This window comes from Prionailurus viverrinus, chromosome B4 (assembly GCF_022837055.1).
Source record: "Prionailurus viverrinus isolate Anna chromosome B4, UM_Priviv_1.0, whole genome shotgun sequence".
Classification (NCBI taxonomy): Eukaryota; Metazoa; Chordata; class Mammalia; order Carnivora; family Felidae; genus Prionailurus; species Prionailurus viverrinus.
In genome coordinates this window covers 122610346-122628013 of record NC_062567.1, presented here as the reverse complement: position 1 = coordinate 122628013, position 17668 = coordinate 122610346, and the positions used below count along the sequence as shown (strand labels likewise).

The 17668-nt window shown below is 42.8% G+C and overlaps 1 protein-coding gene across 1 annotated transcript in view; it reads right to left on the bottom strand.

Moving 5' to 3' along the window:
• Positions 1-702: 702 nt before the first annotated feature.
• CB4H12orf75 (chromosome B4 C12orf75 homolog) overlaps positions 703-17668 on the bottom strand; it is a 76941-nt gene continuing 59975 nt past the window's right edge. The window contains exons 3-6 of the mRNA XM_047867348.1: positions 6753-6788; positions 5618-5697; positions 4772-4806; positions 703-1574 (exon numbers count right to left, since the gene is read on the bottom strand). Of these exons, the coding sequence (XP_047723304.1) occupies positions 4802-4806; positions 5618-5697; positions 6753-6788 (121 nt within the window). The 3' untranslated portion in view covers positions 703-1574; positions 4772-4801. The remainder of the gene's footprint in view (positions 1575-4771; positions 4807-5617; positions 5698-6752; positions 6789-17668) is intronic.

Below are 17668 nucleotides of genomic sequence, written 5' to 3'. Positions count from 1 at the left end.
TGACGCAGTTCCCAAGGGCTGGGTTACCTGATGTGGAGCAAAACCCCTCCCTCCTCAGGGACAAGCTCTGTATCAGTGAGACCCTTCCCAGTTGCTGGTCTCTGTGCCTAGGGTGGAGCTGCTTGCAAGAGCATGACTGTGCCCCTCCTCCCCATTCCATGTGGCGCTTCTATCCTTTGTTGTGGAGGCGCGGTTCAGCTAGCTTTCAGGTCCTTTGCAGAGGGAGCTGCTTCACGTGGAGATGTAGTCTGCTGTGCACGTGGGAGGAGATGAGTTTAGGATCTTTCTACGTTGCCATCTTGAACCTCCTCCCAATAAACTGTCCTGATAAAATATTGACAACAGCTATTAGGACCACGCAGATCTCCCAGGTCTGATTTACTCTTTCCTCAGAGCTAGGTCCCATGGCTCATGACACCCCAGATGCAGCCAGCAACCACTCGAAGCAAGATCCAAGACTCCGCTCTGGCCACATGCTCAGAAAAGCACTTTCGATATATATTTATCAATTTGACATCCCAGTGGTTGTCACATAGACCAGATATGTGAGACAATGTCTTCCTTATGAAAAATTTTGATTCTTCATGGCAATCGGGTTATATACATTGTTAGCTTTATACACTGATACAGTATCTATATATCACAATGCCATGTGTGACTTCTTTGAAAGTGATCTTTTAAAAAACAATTAAGAAATCCAGGTGAAGAGGGATTAAAAATGTTTTAATTGTTGAAATACATCGGTAAACTGAGTAATCTACATTGCAGTACTAAGTGGCCACACATCCCCAAATAAAGAACTTTCCATACACCCCACGAACCATCAGTCACAAATCCTCGAAGAGAGTATAGAATTAACATGATGAGAACGGGAGAATCGATGGATACGAAGGATCCAGGGTGACATGAGCCTTCGGCTAAAGAAAACAGAAAGTTAATCGAAACGCACGTGGGGCATGCAAATTTCAGTGGCTTATTTTTAAATATTGCAACATAAGACACACCGTTCCTAACTGAAGAAATTCTCTGATGCTTAAATAAAGCTGAAAACCAAAAGGTAAAAAAGGGAAAGAGGTAACAGTAAGAATCAACTTAACCATTATTACAGCTAAAAATTAACGTGACCTAGAAATAGTGAAAGGTAACACACAAATATATTACTTTAGGGAGTTCACGTATAGTGCCTTAGTATCTGAAGTCATAACTAGAATAAGGATTTTGTTATATAAAAGCTATCAAAAAAGTATCAGTGAAAAGACATGATCTTCATGAGCTGTGTTGAGTGGCCAAGGTGACGATGCTGCCAGGCATAGCAGGCTGGCTCCAGGCACCAGCTTGTGTCAGCTTGTCTTCCGCAGGTGGACCCCAGAAAGTCCCATCTGCCCATGTACTATTCACCCACTTCCTGTCTAGCACCACAATGTTCAACATGTACCCATGTTTCAACTACAGACTTAGGAATCTGGGTGGGGAGGGGAGGCGAAGCAGGTGACTATTTAGCATTTCCTTGGGAATTTCTGTGCACATTATGATGTCCCATGGGGTGCAATTCCTTCCAAATCTTAACGAGCAAGCTGTGAAGACAACAAACGTCAAAGGGGGAAAGAGTTAGCGAGCTTAAAAAAAGTACAACTCAGGGAAAACAAATATCAGCTTTAAGCTGGTTTTTTAGCTGATAATTTCAGCTAAATTATTTACTTATTCTTCCTTTCAGTAAAACACACATTCAAGATTCACTCAATACTTATTTAAGTCTAAATATGTGGCCAGCACAGCGCGAAGCACTGATGACACATATGTAAAGAGACAAAGAGCAGTGGGGAAAGAGACTTACGGGCTTAGAATTAAAATATGACATGCTAAGAGGCGCCTGGGTGGCTCAGTAGTTTAAGTGTCTGACTTCGGCTCAGGTCATGATCTCTCGGTTCGTGAGTTCGAGCCCCGCGTCGGGCTCGGTGCTGACAGCTTGGAGCCTGGAACCTGCTTCAGATTCTGTCTCCCTCTCTCTCTGCCCCTCCCCTGCTCTCACTCAGTGTCTCTCAAAAATAAACATTAAAAAAATACACACGCACACACACACACACCCATATATATATGATATGATAATGCCCAGACCAGCTGCACATCAACATCACCCAAATTAAAGACACAGACCGCTCAGCCATAAGCATCGTTTCTTTCCTACTTGGCCAAACCCTGCTGGCAGAGATGTAGCCATCCACACTATCTCCAGCTCTCCCAGGGGAATCTGCTTCAGCCAGGCCCTCCATGGGCATCTGAGAGCATCACTCAAGCTTGTCTGGGCTGGGAGTACTGCACACATCTAGATGGGCACAACTTTCACCCAAGACTCATCTGTAGAAGAAACTACACTTTTGTAGCAAGACAGAAGTCTTGCAGGAGATTCTGAAATCATTCCACAGTTTCAAAAAGTAACCAAATTAACTTTGAGCTCTGGTCACTGAGTGGCGTTATTTCGAGAGATTCTGTACATGCTAGGTCAAAAAAGTCTCCGACCCTTTCCATGAAGTATTTTTCTCTGCAAAGGACAGTCTTCTCGGGGTTTCTGAACAATAACTTAAGCCCAGAGAGCCATGAGCTCAGACATATCACAGGGAAGTGATGCTTAGCAACTACAGAAAAAGGAGAGCCTTTCAACTTAGAAAACTTCTCAGGCGATTCAAAGAGAGTGGGATAGCAATAAAATAGTATGTGTTTATAGTCATGAGCAGTAAAGAGGTATTTTAGAAGTTGTGGGCTGGTTTACCAGCAAGATTGTTAAATTGTTATCAGGGAATTTCATACACACAAAGTCGAACCACCATCTACCTTGTCCAGCTGTCCCATGAGAAAACAGATATTGAGAAAACCTGAGAGAAGGTAAGGGCTTCCTCTAAGGTTGTGCATTAGTAACAGAGCTCCTGAATCTCCTGATACCCATCTCAAGACACCTCTTTGCACTCTATTCCTGTACTTTTTGAAATACAACCCAATTTGAGGAGAATAACATATGCTTGCTTGCAATTAGATTATCTTTTCTACTCAAAGCAAATAACAAAAGCATTTCTGCACAGGGGAAAACTAGCAGGGAATCTAGAGGGTTAGAACTCTATTAGAAATTCTAGAAACAGAGGCGCCTGGGTGGCTCAGTTGGTTATGCATCTGACTTCAGCTGAGGTCATGATCTCGTGGTTCATGAGTTCAAGCCCTGCATTGGGCTCTGGGCTGACAGCTCAGAGTCTGGAGCCTGCTTCAGATTCTGTGTCTCCCTCTCTCTCTGGCCCTCCCCTGCTCGTGCTCACTCTATCTCTCTCTCCCTCAAAAATAAATAAATATTAAAAAATACTAGAAATAGAAAATCTCCAGCCAATTCCCAAAAAGAAACTCAACACTCTATGACGTGGTCATGGGCACCAGGGAATAAAGCTCCATGATGCTTTTGCCTTGAGGAGAAAGTCTTTGAAGAAGTGTCTACCCAAGATTGTTGTATATCTTGTCAGGGAGAAACTGATTACGGTTTCTGTGTCCCTGTCCCCCAGTGGGAAAGCTCATTTGTCTGCACCTGTAAGCTTATTCTGTGATCCCTCCCCATCTCAAACACCAACTCCAGTAACTGGCCATGAGCAAGAAGTTGGTTCAGTCTCAAATCGGTTGTGCTTTGGGTCTGCCAAAGGCTGGATTCTGGTTACAAAAAATAGTATGATGGAGGATGATGATGATGATGCTAATGATGACAATGATTGCAGAAACTACTATTTATTTCATACTGAATCCTAACAACACCCTTCAAGCTAAGCATTAGTGCCATTTTACAGATTATAAAACAGAGGCTACGAGGGGAAAGTAACTTGCCCAGCTAATAAGTGAAAGAGCCTGAATTCAAATCCAAGGTTGTCTTACTCCCAAAGAGAATGGGCTGTCTCAGGAGAGAGGGCATTCCTAATCACAGGATGTTCAAGAGGCTGGATGTCATTCAGCAAGACTGAGAGGCAGCGGGGATCTAAGCATCATATGTGTCATTGGACAGGTGGAGTGAGACTCTCTGCCTCTATGGAAATGCTACTGGGGATCTTTTAGAGACCGGCACACATAGTGAATAAAGGAAAATTTTCCTGTCCTTGTTCTTGCTTGTCTTATGATAACTCTAACTCTAAGCTCTTCACCAGGACAGCAGGTCCACAATGCCTCAACTTTTACACAGTGGTTGCTTCTGTGCATACTGGACATGTTTTGTAATACCCAACCTGTAAACTTGGTCTATGGTTTTACTCTTCCCACCTGCATAAGGGCATCTCTGTATACTGAGGACCGCCCATCTCCACATCTCTGCTCTGTATGAACCCTGGCTACTGCCGAACACTTAATATTGATCCTGATCTAATTCCCAGTCCCAGCCTCTCTGGTCTCTCCCTATCTGTCATTTCCAAAGTCTCAGCCCCTCAGTTTTTGGTAACGAAAAGTGACACCTCTGTGTTTTAGATAAACACTTAGCTTGTTCTTACTAAATGAATTAAGTTGCATTTGAAACAAAAAGAAATGAAAAATAAAATTAACTGCAAAGAAAATTGATCTAATTATCAAAGACCCCTCTACAATATCACATGCTCCATTTCATAGAGTTACCCCCAAGATGTGATCCCGCCTACCTAATCTTGAAGTTCAAGATTTCTTAGAAATACATAGCAATAATATCTATTCATCCATATATACATAGCAATATCACTCATCATCAAGGCTAAATATGTACAATTACTTAGAAAACATACAGTACCTCTTGATCATTGAGTCATGATATTTTCTTCTAATCTTAAAGAGAAAATTAAGAAAAGTTAAACGACCAGATTATAAAGAACATATTCTAGTTTCCTATAAAATGATGAATACTAGTGACATATATGTATGTGCTAGTCCAGATCATAAAGCAGAGAAATAACAATGAGAAACAAACAACTATAGTATGTTACAAATAAGGTAACATAGCCTGTGTGCAAATTATACATATTAACAATCCTTTCAAACTATGCCCCAGACAACTGTACGGTGGCCGATAATGAGCACTCTTCACCACGAGCCACATATTTAACAAGCTAGCTGTGAGGCGGCTGTTATGCACGCTATCATGAAAAAGACATCATTAGCCCCACCATTACTACTTATTAAAACAGAAAAAGGGACCTCGCTTCATTTACTTATACAATAGGCAGTTGTTTTTTCATCTGATCATCAGACTGCCATCAGCATATAAAAGGAATATATTACAAGAACTTACCTTTATGTTCTAGAAGAACTCCATAAACTTACTGAATCATTTGCTATCACTGTCACGCCAATCGTCACTGAGGTTAACAATAAATTTGAACTATCCGTGGGAAAAAAAAAATTTAACCCATGGAGCATAACCACAAATAGACGCTAAATTTTGCCCTGGAATTACTCTCACGATGTGGGTGCCAATTTCAACCAATGATTACAATGAACAGATAATGGCTTTTCTACATGGTTAACTGCAACTAAGTAATACGTAGGTTGAGCTGGGCAAGCTGAAACATAAATTTCATATTTTCCCCCACAAAACGAACAGATATTTAGAGAAAGTAAATATCACAATTTTACTTACTTTTTCGTACAGTCTTTGTTTGACTGGATACCATATTGACAGCTTCAGATGGGAGACCAACATATACCCCTCCATAGTTTCTTCGTGAAAAGAAGCAGATACAGAAAAATCAGACCAATATTAAGGGAGCTCAATATTTGCAGAAAAGTGATAGAAGCTTGGGATACTGCCAACAATTAGAGAATTATTAAAATAACTCGTGACTTTTCAAAAGTAGAATTTAGAATATAACTGCCCTTGGAAATACAATGTTTTCTATGTTAAAAAGAAGCTCTACATGAGAAAAGAAAGCTATGTCAATGGAATTTTTTGATATTTAACTTGGAATGGAAAAGAAAAAAAGAAGTTGGGATTTTTGTAATCTAGTACAGTAATAAATATCCATAGAGTGACATGATAGTTAATGACTCAACAGTCATCAAGAATTTGGAGTGGTCAATGTGGTAGTTGCTATGGACACACAGAAATAATTCCCTGTAGGTACATATAAACATAAAAGGAGGGGAGAGAGAGCTAACGAGAAATGAGAGTAGGGTGCAGCCAACCAGAGGAGGAGAGGGAGGGTGGAGGTGAACACCTCCTTCATTGCTGCGACAATGAAGGAAGTCATCAGTTAGGGAGAAATAGCACATCCAAAGGCCACAGGATGGAAAACAGCTATGACAGGCCATGTGTAAAAGACAAAAATCGAGCATGCTTGAAAGCAAGGCCCGTGGGGCACCTGGGTGGCTCGGTTGGTTAGGTGTCCGACTTCGGCTCAGGTCATGATCTTGCTGTTTGTGAGATCGAGCCCCACGTCGGGCTCTGTGCTGACGGCTCGGAGCCTGAAGCCTGCTTCGGATTCTGTGTCTCCCACTCTATCTGCCCCTCCCCACTTACACTCTATCTCTCTCAAAAATAAACATTAAAAAAGAAATTAAAAAAAAAAAAAAAGAAAGCAAGGCTTATGAACTCTGGGCAAGTTCTTTTTCAGATCACATGCTCCTACCTGTATTCTCTGTGCCAGTTTTCTGGGTGTAACCAATGCTATTGGCAATGCACTACAGTGTTAAATTACATCCGTGAGTTAAATTAATCCATGAAAGACAGCCAGAATTATTCACTTAATTAAAGCCAGATTCCATATCAAACATACCTCCTCTTGTCATCTTCCGTTATCGATTCTTCCGTTCTGAAAGGTCAAAAATATTTGCTATGAGCCATTTGGTCACATTGCCACAGACTTTATTTTTTCGTTATAAAAAGAAGAGGGCTACTGACTTAAAGTCAATTTTGCTTATTCAAGTTCTCCCATCAAGTATTTCTATAACACTCTTGTTTCCACCTCAATCATCCATGCACTAAAAAAAAAAAAAGTCATTTTCTACTTAACAAAATGTGCAAATCCAGCAAATGCCAAAAAGTCCAACCGCTAACAAAAGGACAAATGGACGGCAACCAAGATTGGAAAGAGCACAGTAACATAGCCTCAGGAAGCCTGGCCTCTTGTCATGGGTGTGCCACCAGCACAGACGGGCTGTGGGCAAGTTGCCAGCCTGCATCTCATCTGTAAATTAAGTGGCCAACCAGATGCCTAAGGTGCCCACCCTCCAGTCCTAAGGTACTGTGATTTTGTGATTCTCATGCCACTCGGTGGTACAATTCTCTCTAGGTATGAGAGATTTCTTTAGTGCAGAAGAGTGTTACGTTAGTTTGACTTCCTTCTATATACACGGGCCATTTTACATATGATCTACTGCACAGAGAAGGAAGAAATGTTTAAAAGGTGACTTTTAGAGGGGATCACAATTTTAAAATGTACAGCATCTTTCCTTGCATGAGAGGAATCCATATTCTACTGATACTCCTTGGCATATTTCTAAGAGGATAGGGAAGCTTTCCCTCAAGCACTAGTTAGCATACATAAGTTACTTTTCTTAAAGGCAAAAAACCAAGATTCAAATGTATCTGGCTGAATCCAACATGTAATCCTAAAGGGCTTTAGGATTTCAACAAGAAAGAATGAATCACTGAATCTTCTAATTTTAGGGATTGTCTGATCGTGGTTTCATCCATTTAAAAGCTGGGAATGCTTCAAATGAATATGTACAAGAGATTTTGCTTCATTGCAACCTCCAGTAAGTCTCAAGCCTCTGCAGAAGGGAGGTGTAGATTTGGAAATCATCCGTTGAACACTGGCCATGCCCACAGCTACTACTCCGATGGGAGTGCAAAATCCATCTTGAGATCTAATTTATCCAGATTGAGCACATAACCTAAATTTGCCAGATAACCGTCAATTTCATTCATTTCTTGCTAAAGCTGGATCGTTTTTTAATTCAAAGGTGTCAAAGTCATACTGTATTAGAAATGGTGTTAAGCTTTAGGGAAGTGGTATACAAGGTGTTGTTCACCACTTTTAATTAAAATGGATTTATAACCCGTTAGTATAGATAATAGGGCAATGATGGTGACTAACTGGTTCGAGATTATTAGAACTGTTTACCTTGGTCCCAAATGGCTAATCCCATCATGATGTTGTTTCTGAAGCTACTGGTAGGTTTGGACAAATACAATGTCTCATTTTCTGGCACAGATTTTTTTTTTTTTTCATATCCAACTCTGGATAATTCTTTCTTAATTCTTTCTCCCCTTGCCTGATTCTGCTTAAGGATACACTAAAAGTTTTAAAATATATTTTAGCTCCCCCAAATATAAGAAAATAGTAAATTATTTTTAATCTACTGTCTCTTATAAAGTATTCAATATCCTGAAACCCACTCTGTGTTCTCCATTATAAAATTAATCAACAACCTTGTACATCTAACTTGCAGGAAATGATAATGCAGCTGCCACAGATACTGGGTGATAAATTAAGCTTCACACAAATTACTAAGTCATTAAAAATACCATTTATAAAGACTTATTAGATACCCACTCTTTTAAGCCTTCAAATACGCTACAATGCCTGCCTTTGTATATATGCCCCCACATGCGAGGCCGCTCCTTCATCTGTTCCTTCCACACACAATTATTCTACAATACAAAGACCACATGGGTAAAAATGGCAGCATCGCTGAGTCTCTCCTGTGTGTCAGACACAGGGCAGGGCACTTCACAGGCATCTCACAGGGCACCTCACAACAGCTCTGCGAGTTTGGACCTGGGGAAGCAGGTTCACAGAGCCGTGTCATTAATAAATATGTGAGCCAATTAATAAATACGCGAGACCAACAAGCAAGACTGACATTTAGACCCCGCCTGACACCAAAAACTGTGCTCCGTGTTCTAATTCATCACTTGTCTCTCAAATAGGAAGATGGAAAAGTCAGAACGTTGCCAGTGACAAAACAGCAGGTGGCCACTCCCGAGCTGGGACCTGCCTCCACACCGCTCTTGCAAAAGCTTTTGAGCATCACCTGGCTCTCACAGCCTCCCATGGAACTGTGCAGGCATTCTGCTCGTGCTATTACATGGCCTCCTCATCACACGGTGGCTTTTAGCCACGTTTTCAACATGAAAACCTGAGGCTCTGAAAGGCTGAGTGAGTAGCAATGACCAAGGTTACAGAGCCAGAATTCAAATCTCAGTTTGTGTGATTCCGACTCCTGTTTCAGAAACTGTGAGCCCATACGCGGGTATATCAGAGAAACACCCCCATCCACCAAGCTGGATCTCTCCAATTTTTATCACTCTGTTTAAAGAAAGAGGAAAAAGTAAGACAGTAAAAGAGTCTTAGTCAACATTTTGTTAGCATTCAGAGAAACTTCTAACTGCTCCAGGGGCAGTCAATCCTCACAGAACTTGCTGAATTACTATACAACTCATTTTTATACAAGTTTAAAAATTGTCCTGATGGACAGTTATGTTAGAATCTATTCATCTGAACAGCCAGATCCAGACTGAGGTTAAATCAGAAAATGGTGGTTGGTCTAAGTCCAATCTCCTTGTGAACTGACAGGTCCGAGCCAGTGTGGTCAGATGCCTGGGAACCAAATGCTGCCCTGCCCGTGGCCAAGTGGACAGCATCCTACCAGCTGGCATAATGTGGTCCTGACCCAACTGCATTAGAAGAAGAAATGGTCCATCAAGCAGCAGCAGAGATTCCTGAAAGGTCATTTCTTACTGAAGAGAAGTGGACATTATCTTGGAGCAGTCCAAAACTTGGGGTTGAACTTACTATATACTGCTAAGCACTTACCAAGCTTTCAGAATTCTAATCCTTGGGGAAATTCTTAAGTTTTGAAGAATGCCCTTGCTGCTTAAATATCTGGGCTGCCCCACATGTACACCATTTTAAGGAATCACTGGGTTTTGTCTCCTTATAAAACAAAATTTGGAAAGATTTTGTTATCAACCCGCCTTAATAATTCATTGGCAGATATTTTCTCAGACATACAGGTGCCCAAAAGAGCTTCTGATGAGCACGGGATGACCCAGGGGCAGCCTGTGTCTCTGACTCAAAGGCAAATCAGTTTTACATTTTGGTAAGCCTGTGCCATCTCCTTTCGGACACATGCAGATTTCTGTTTGGTTTCCGAAGTCATGAAAATAGTCTGTGGTCGTCTGTCAGTCCCACTGATCCAGAACACCAGGCTGGGAACCGTGCTCAGGCCAGAGCGTCCCCCACCCCCACCCCCACCCCCACCATGGAGGAACTTCTATTTTCCACTGAGGACTTGATTATTTTTCTTTTCTGGTCACTACAGTTTAAGTGGGAGGGCAGTAGCTACTGTGAGACCTGCAGCTGTGAATGTGGCTCAAGTACTAAATCTGGTCCCCCAACCAATGAAGGAAGTGGAGGGAGCCACACCTCCCCCAGCTTTGTGTGAACAGCAAGCCATGGACAGATGGTCTAGAAGGTCCTCAGCACTACCCTATACGCTGCCGGCACTAAAGCAGAGAGGTAAGGGCACAGAATGAGACGGCTCCAGCCTCGAACCTTAGAGAGAAGAGCCTGAAGCCTGAATTGTTCCCTGCTAGAAAACATCAACAGAGTGAAACCTAGGCCAATTCACGGCAGACAAACTGGAAAAGAGGATAAACTGCTTTGCTGCACTTAAGCCCCGCCCTCCTCAGGTGCTAACTGGTCCCAATATCTCTACAAACTCAGCCTACCCATAATCTTGTTCCCTTAGAAAAGGAGCAAGGACACATACATCAACCAGGCTAAATCCCCCATCATGGTAATCCACTCCCAAAGAATAGTTCTGAAACACAGTTCAAGAGTCAACGCCCAGACAGCTACAAGCAGAGGCACTGAAAACTGGGAAATGTACCAGAAACAGGGAAGAATCCTTGAGGATGAGGTTTCTACTAGGAGACCCAAACACGGAGTTATAAGAGGTAAGGGACCAGCTACCATAACCAAATCACCTACAAACAGAAAGTGAAAGGTAATTTTTACTGACTCCTTTCCCCTCCATGGAGCCACAGGCTGGGGTCAAGGAGAGGGAGGGAAAACCAGCACAGATTACCAAGAGGTCAAGAGTGATCTGGAGACAACTATATGGCATTTCAAGACAAATTCTGCTCCTGCTCAGGCACCTGTGCAGGACTCTGTCTCCTGTCAGCTGTGACCTCTCGCTTCCAAATCCTGCCCCTCCCCACACCCTGGGCTGTGGGGCTGGGACTATGACAAAATGCTCTCCTCCGCCGCCAGTCTCCCTATTAGGTTCCACCAAAGGGAGTGCTAGAGGGACATAAGAAAGAGACATAAATGCAAAGGAGGGAAAGAGGGCTGCTCTTTCCAGCTGTGCTCTGTCCCTGTCTGCATCAGCCCAGCAGCTGGCTCCAGTCTCCAGAACAGGCCCCGGATTACAACATTCAGATGTGACAGCACCGACCTGGCAGTGCGCACCCCACCCCCACCCCCACTGCCTCAGAAGCCTGGGTCCCAACCCACAGACTCCTCCTCCTCCAACTCCCAGATTATGACAGCCCCAACCTCCTTCCTTCATCACTCCAGCCTGAGAAGTGGTAGCCACTTCCTGCTATTCCCACCCCTGATCAGTCAGCTTTCCCTATCCTCCAAGACCCGCTTAACCAACTCCTCATAGTGAATTCTTTCTGTTAATATAGTTAATGTGGTTTACCTTTTCTCCGTGTGGATGCTAACCCATACATTACTTGGAGGCAAGAGGGGTTTATCTCCCACCTCCTGAATTGAAATGTCTTACTGAAGCATCAAAAGCACTTGTGACTTGCTGTTTATCCAGGTCAATGCACGGGACCATTAGGATGTGCTGAAGGATACCAGTAAGATCAGGATATTACAGAACAGAGGATGAGGGGAACCAGGGGGATCTATGGAACAGAGGCAAGACTGTGATGTATACTGTTGGCCTTGCCAGGTAAAAGCAAACTGCTTCTGTACTCCTTGCAAACTGGTGCAGAGAGAAGGGATTTGCCACACCAAAGGCTGCATAACAGGGGCTAGAGGCTACGCTAACTATTTTTCATAAGGACACCACACCTTGAATGGCAGCTGAAATTGCCCCTTCACGAAGTTTGCAATAATCAAAGTCACTCTCTAAAATAAACCTCCCTCCTGGACAGACCAAACAGGCAAGTTAAATGGGGATGTGAGAAGTATCTCCGTGCCATCATTTTATCAAGTCTTTGGTGCTGGCACTAATTTCTGCAGTTCCCCCTAGAGATGCTGTATCCCTTTTTGTTTATTATTCTAGTAGGGAAGGAAAATTCCATGGGCTTCCACTTGGCCCTTCCTGCCATGACAGTCATTACTTTGCAGGTCAAGGAGCCAATGGGTGGCTTCTCCCAGTTGCCAAATATGTCTCCTCTGATTATGAATTCAAGAACTAAGGAAAAAACCAGAGCATGGGTCTCCAGGCTACTGGGCACACTATAATTTGAACATTAGCCAAGTTTCCTATCATAAGCCCACACATGGACTTCTGGGCTACAGTGGCATTTTTGGGTCCTCAGGAATTAACATCAATTTAGAGTCAGTATCTAGAAAGCTCTAAAAGGTCCAGGTACTTCCTTTTGCTCTGGACACAGCTACTCTAGTAAACAGACAAAGGTCCCTTGAGAAGGTGTGGAGAAACACCTACAGTATATATAGGTGGCAGTGACAAAAGTTCCCTCAAGAGAACATGGCCTCAATCACTGGGAGTCTGACTTGGGTTGGGAAACTGGGTTAAGTGGCTATGCCTTTCCACTGTAATGACTCAAATTAGGTTTCTGGCTCATAGACCAGAAGTTTTCCTCTTATAAAAAAATACAGAGAGGGAGAAAATGACCCTTTAGAAGGCTATCCTTCTAATTTATCCCTAGACAGGCTGTAATCCACCAGCTATCATCAGAGTTCCCTCCAGGATGAGCCCCTGTGCCCCGTCATCCCAACCCTGCTATCTATTATGGTAAGTGTGTCCACCTTGTGGTTAAGTTCCACTACCACTTGGTAGACATGCGATCCTGTCCTCTGGGATTCTGTCATACCACATGAGATAAAGAGCCCATCTCAGGGGCACAGCCACCTTGCAGAGGACCACCCCCTTAGTGCTTATTGGGTACACCCTCTCACTATGCATTCCCCAATTTACTCAAAGCTTAGTGGGGATGGGGGGGCGGTGTCCTCTGCAGTGGGGAGCAGGTCATACTTGAGAAATTCACACCAATATCCCAATTTCCTTAAGCCTTTGGATTCCTTCCTCTCCAGACCCCAGGGAAGTTGTGACCTACTCTGCCCCTGAATAGAGTAAGCTCAATGATGCAGAGTCTCGCCAACCAGGTTAATAAACTGTTAGAGTCCCCACCATGCACCTAAATTATTCAATACAAAATCTCTGTTAAATACAATACCAGCCCCGTATATATTCCTTCCACCTTGGTCTCACACCCTTAGATCCATTTCCACACACATTCCTTCAGTTCGTGGTAATATAAACTACACATTCCTGCAATTACTTTGTAGTATAAGCTCTTTCCTATAAGACACAAAGTCAGGTCAGACTTTGTGTCTGTCCCTTGGGAGCACATGGAGCTCTGACTCTATCTGTGTGTCTAGAGGAAAAGAAGGGGTGGACGGAGTAGGTCTTGAGGACAAGCAGCACCTAACCAAACCACCTCCCCAGATGAGGGGACCCTATTCCACACCTCCCCACATAGCCAGGCTATTCCTTTCCCAAAGGCACTGCCAGGAAAACCAGAAGTTTCTGTCTGGCAAAGATGGGGAAAGAAAAGTCAGCTTTGTTTCACGTCAATTCTAATGTAGGCCAATCTAGTGCTCTAACCAGAGAAGTAAGAAACAGAAGAGGCTCAAACAGCTGTCTCTATTAGAACTGGAAACTGAAAAGCTATGAAGTACTCCTTCAACGTGGAACTGAATCTAAAACAGTAACAGAAAAAGCCCTTCCATCTGACACCGTTTCAATGGCCTAACACAACACGGCAAGAAAGTCACGGCCCTCTTCATTTCTTGTTTCCCCAACTCAATAAAGAGTAGAGGGGGAAGGAAAAGTGTGAAGAGGCAGGCAGACTATCTTTTTTTTAATGTTTGTTTGTTTGTTTGTTTGTTTAGAGAGCTTGGGGAGAGGGGCAGAGACAGAGGGAGAGAGAATGTCAAGCAGGCTCCATGCTCAGCGTGGAGCCCAACGTGGGGCTCAATCCCACAACCAGGAGATCATGACCTGAGCTGAAATCAAGTGTCAGACACTCAACCAACTGAGCCACCCAGGCGCTACCCCCCCACCCCTGCCATTTGCCCTAATGCACAAGGCAAGAAAGTCAGGGCCCTCGGGGCACCTGGGTGGCTCAGTCAGTTAAGCGTCCAACTTCGGCTCAGGTCATGATCTCGCAGTCCGTGAGTTCAAGCCCCGCCTTGGGCTCTGGGCTGACAGCTCAGAGCCTGGAGCCTGTTTCGGATTCTGTGTCGCCCTCTCTCTCTGCCCCTCCCCCACTCATGCTCGCTCACTCTCTCTCTCTCTGTCAAAAATAAATAAACCTTTTTAAAAAATAAAAAAAAAAAGTCAGGGCCCTCTTGATTCCTGGTTTCCCCAACTCAATCAAGAGTAAAGGGAGGGAAGGAAACGTGTAGAGAGGCACATAGGCTGGCTTTTTTTACTTAGTGGTGTAAGCAAACATGTATTTGAATACGTTTAAGGGTCTGGAAAGGCCAAGATTTAAACGCAGTTTAATTTACGGCTAAAGTTACAACTTCAAGTCCTCTGTTAGCAGGGACGTGTGTCCCACTCAGTGTCAGTGAAGGGAGAGGCACAGGAGAGAGATTCAAGGAACAGAACCTGCAGGAAGGGGTTCGGGTACAAACATGGTCCATTCTGCAGTCATGCCTAGGACGGCCTTAGAAGGAAGACTTACTTCGTCGTGCAAAGAGCAAAGGAACAAAATAGTACTAACAGCCTTCCATTAATTTTAACAAGAAGGCACTCCATTTTCTGCTTACGTGTGAGCCACTACTATGCAGAGTGCACTTGCAGGATATGCTTGTTTTCTCCAGAGGGGGCATGACTGAAAGCCTGCTGCTAAATGGCTTCCTCTAGTATCAGGACAATGCTTTATTTCTAATCATAGACAGCATTTGAAAATGTGTGGAAAGTGACGTCATATTTGAAGAAATGTAATAATGAAATCATTTTTAATCACAAGCTCACACCCCATTTTAGGAGGAAAACCTTTTAAACCACAAGAACATTTCTTACAAACATACGGAACATAACAATTTTGGACCAGGTTTAAGAAATACATTGGGCATTTAATTAAAAATGGGTCTCCGTCTGTTAACAAAAAGTTCAGCTTCCTTTATCAAAGAATAGATAGATGTTTGCAGGCAAAGAATGTGTCGAGGGTAAAGCCACCCCTTGGGACTCAGGCTCACAGGCTCTGACTCAGATTCTCGGTCACAGCATCAACCACCATGTTTGCAAAGACCAGGGTTACTGAGGGTGGACCACAGGTGAACACATTTGCCCCACTTTGGGGATTGTTGAAAAGATAACTCCTCCGTTAGTTTAAAAATGACACACCCTTGCAGACTAGTAGACTGGTTACTGATTTCTATCTCACCAAATTGACCCAGCCCAAGACCCTCCCACAGGCATGGCAGAAAAAGAAGAAGAAGAAGAAAAAAAAAAAAAAACCCAACCGACCAACGGCAACCACCACAACTGAGCTCACAGTTTCAAAACTGCTTTCTTCTATCTCAGCATTTCCATCATATACTTCTAGCCTACTTCCTGTGAACCTGCTAAAGCCAGCACAGGGTCCCTCCTACCCTTCTCAGATTCAGTGTCTATATGGATCCACATTCTCTAGGTAATGGCACACCCCATCTGCTTCATACTAGCTTTGAGGACCTTTCCTAAATAAACCAGAGAGACTGGATTTCCCCCTAAACATAAATAAGCTCTGACTTTTTTAAAGTCAAGATTCCAGAAAACGAGCTGCCTCAAAACCAGCTACGTGTCTGTGGTCACTCTTTGGGGCAGGCTGGCTCCCTTCTGCCTGTCCTTTTTTGCATGAACATATTTGCGGCTGCCTACTTAAAACCAACTATCTGCATAGAACACTTCAATCTTTTAGTTTATTCTACTGTGATTTCAACCCGATCAATAACTATCACTTTAATGAAGAGAAACCTTATTCAGAGTCACTCTATCAAATAAAAACCACTACTTTTTCATCCTCAGTAATACCTGGTAGTCAAAATATTTTCGTCACTATTATTTGCTTGGTTTCTGGGTTGTGTAGAATAGCTATCCCAAGTGACCTAAAAAAAAAAAAAAAAAAAAAGGTTCCGAAGATAAAATAAATGGAACCATGGCATGGATACATGATGTTCACTTTCAAGAACAAATACAGATGATAAATATTAGCCAGCAAGCGAGCCACTCCAATTATCATCTACTGTTTCAGCCTCGCCACAGCTTGCCTTAAAATTCACAAAGTTCTCATTTCCCTAGCCTTCCAGAACGAACACAGTTGTGTGGCAAGGAAATGATTTATATTTTTAGTTACTTATCAAGAAAAATGTTCTAAATATAGGGCTTCTTATTAGCGATAATCTAACAAGTAGAAAAAACAGCCTGCAGTCTCTTCTTTTTCCATATTTGCAGTGTTGCTAAAGAAGCCAAACTTATTTTGATTTGTAAACAATAAGATTTAATATGGAAACCTCTGGAGACCATGTGCGTAGCTCTAATTGTCTATTTTTAGTTGCCATTCATGATAATATTCTGGAATAGGTTTATTAATTGACAATGTTGACTTCCCGCTGACACTACAGCTCCCTGGATAAAGTAGAATCATTTAATTTTCTTTATAATACGTTCTTTTGATGACTCCTGCTTTTTAAGTGTGATTCCAATCAATTCTACCAAACACTTAATTATGTATTTTGGAATATATGTAATCTCATTCATTTCTTCAAGATTTCAAAACTTCTTTGAAGAGTTATCTTTAAATCTCTCTTCTTGTATGACCCCCTTGGCCAATATTGGTCCTGTCCTTTCTTCCAGAATGTATTACTGGAAAACATGAATAACATTCATTCTTTGTATAAGGGCAATGGATTGAGAGCCAAATTGCAATTCCCCTCCTCTCCTTCTGCTCTCCTTCTAAGAAACACACAGTGCTTGGGATTATTTTGGCAATGGCTGTAGAAGCATCATTTGTTAAAGACAGGAATGTTCTCTCCACCTCCTTATCTTAAGAAAACTTGCTTTTCCCTGATGGTATCACTTTTCTCAAAATCTCCCAGTGTCTCCAAACAGGAGATGAAGCCAGCAGGCTCCCAACCTCCCCGCAGAGCTCTTTCAGATAGGGCCAATGTCACCTTCATTCAAACACTCTCCTCTGGACACTGGAACCCTGCTACGGCAGCCCCAAATACACTAAAGATTTTGGCCCTGACCCAGAGGTTTTCTTCTGAACCATCATTATCTTGGAGTATTTTAAATTCCATGAAAATCACCCAATCGACCTTTGCTTCACATTTTGCTGACTTCCCCTATTCCAACAACTTTTGTTGCTACTCTAATAACTCCCTCCATGACTGCTCTGAAGAGCTTAGTTCCTGGAATTACTTCACCT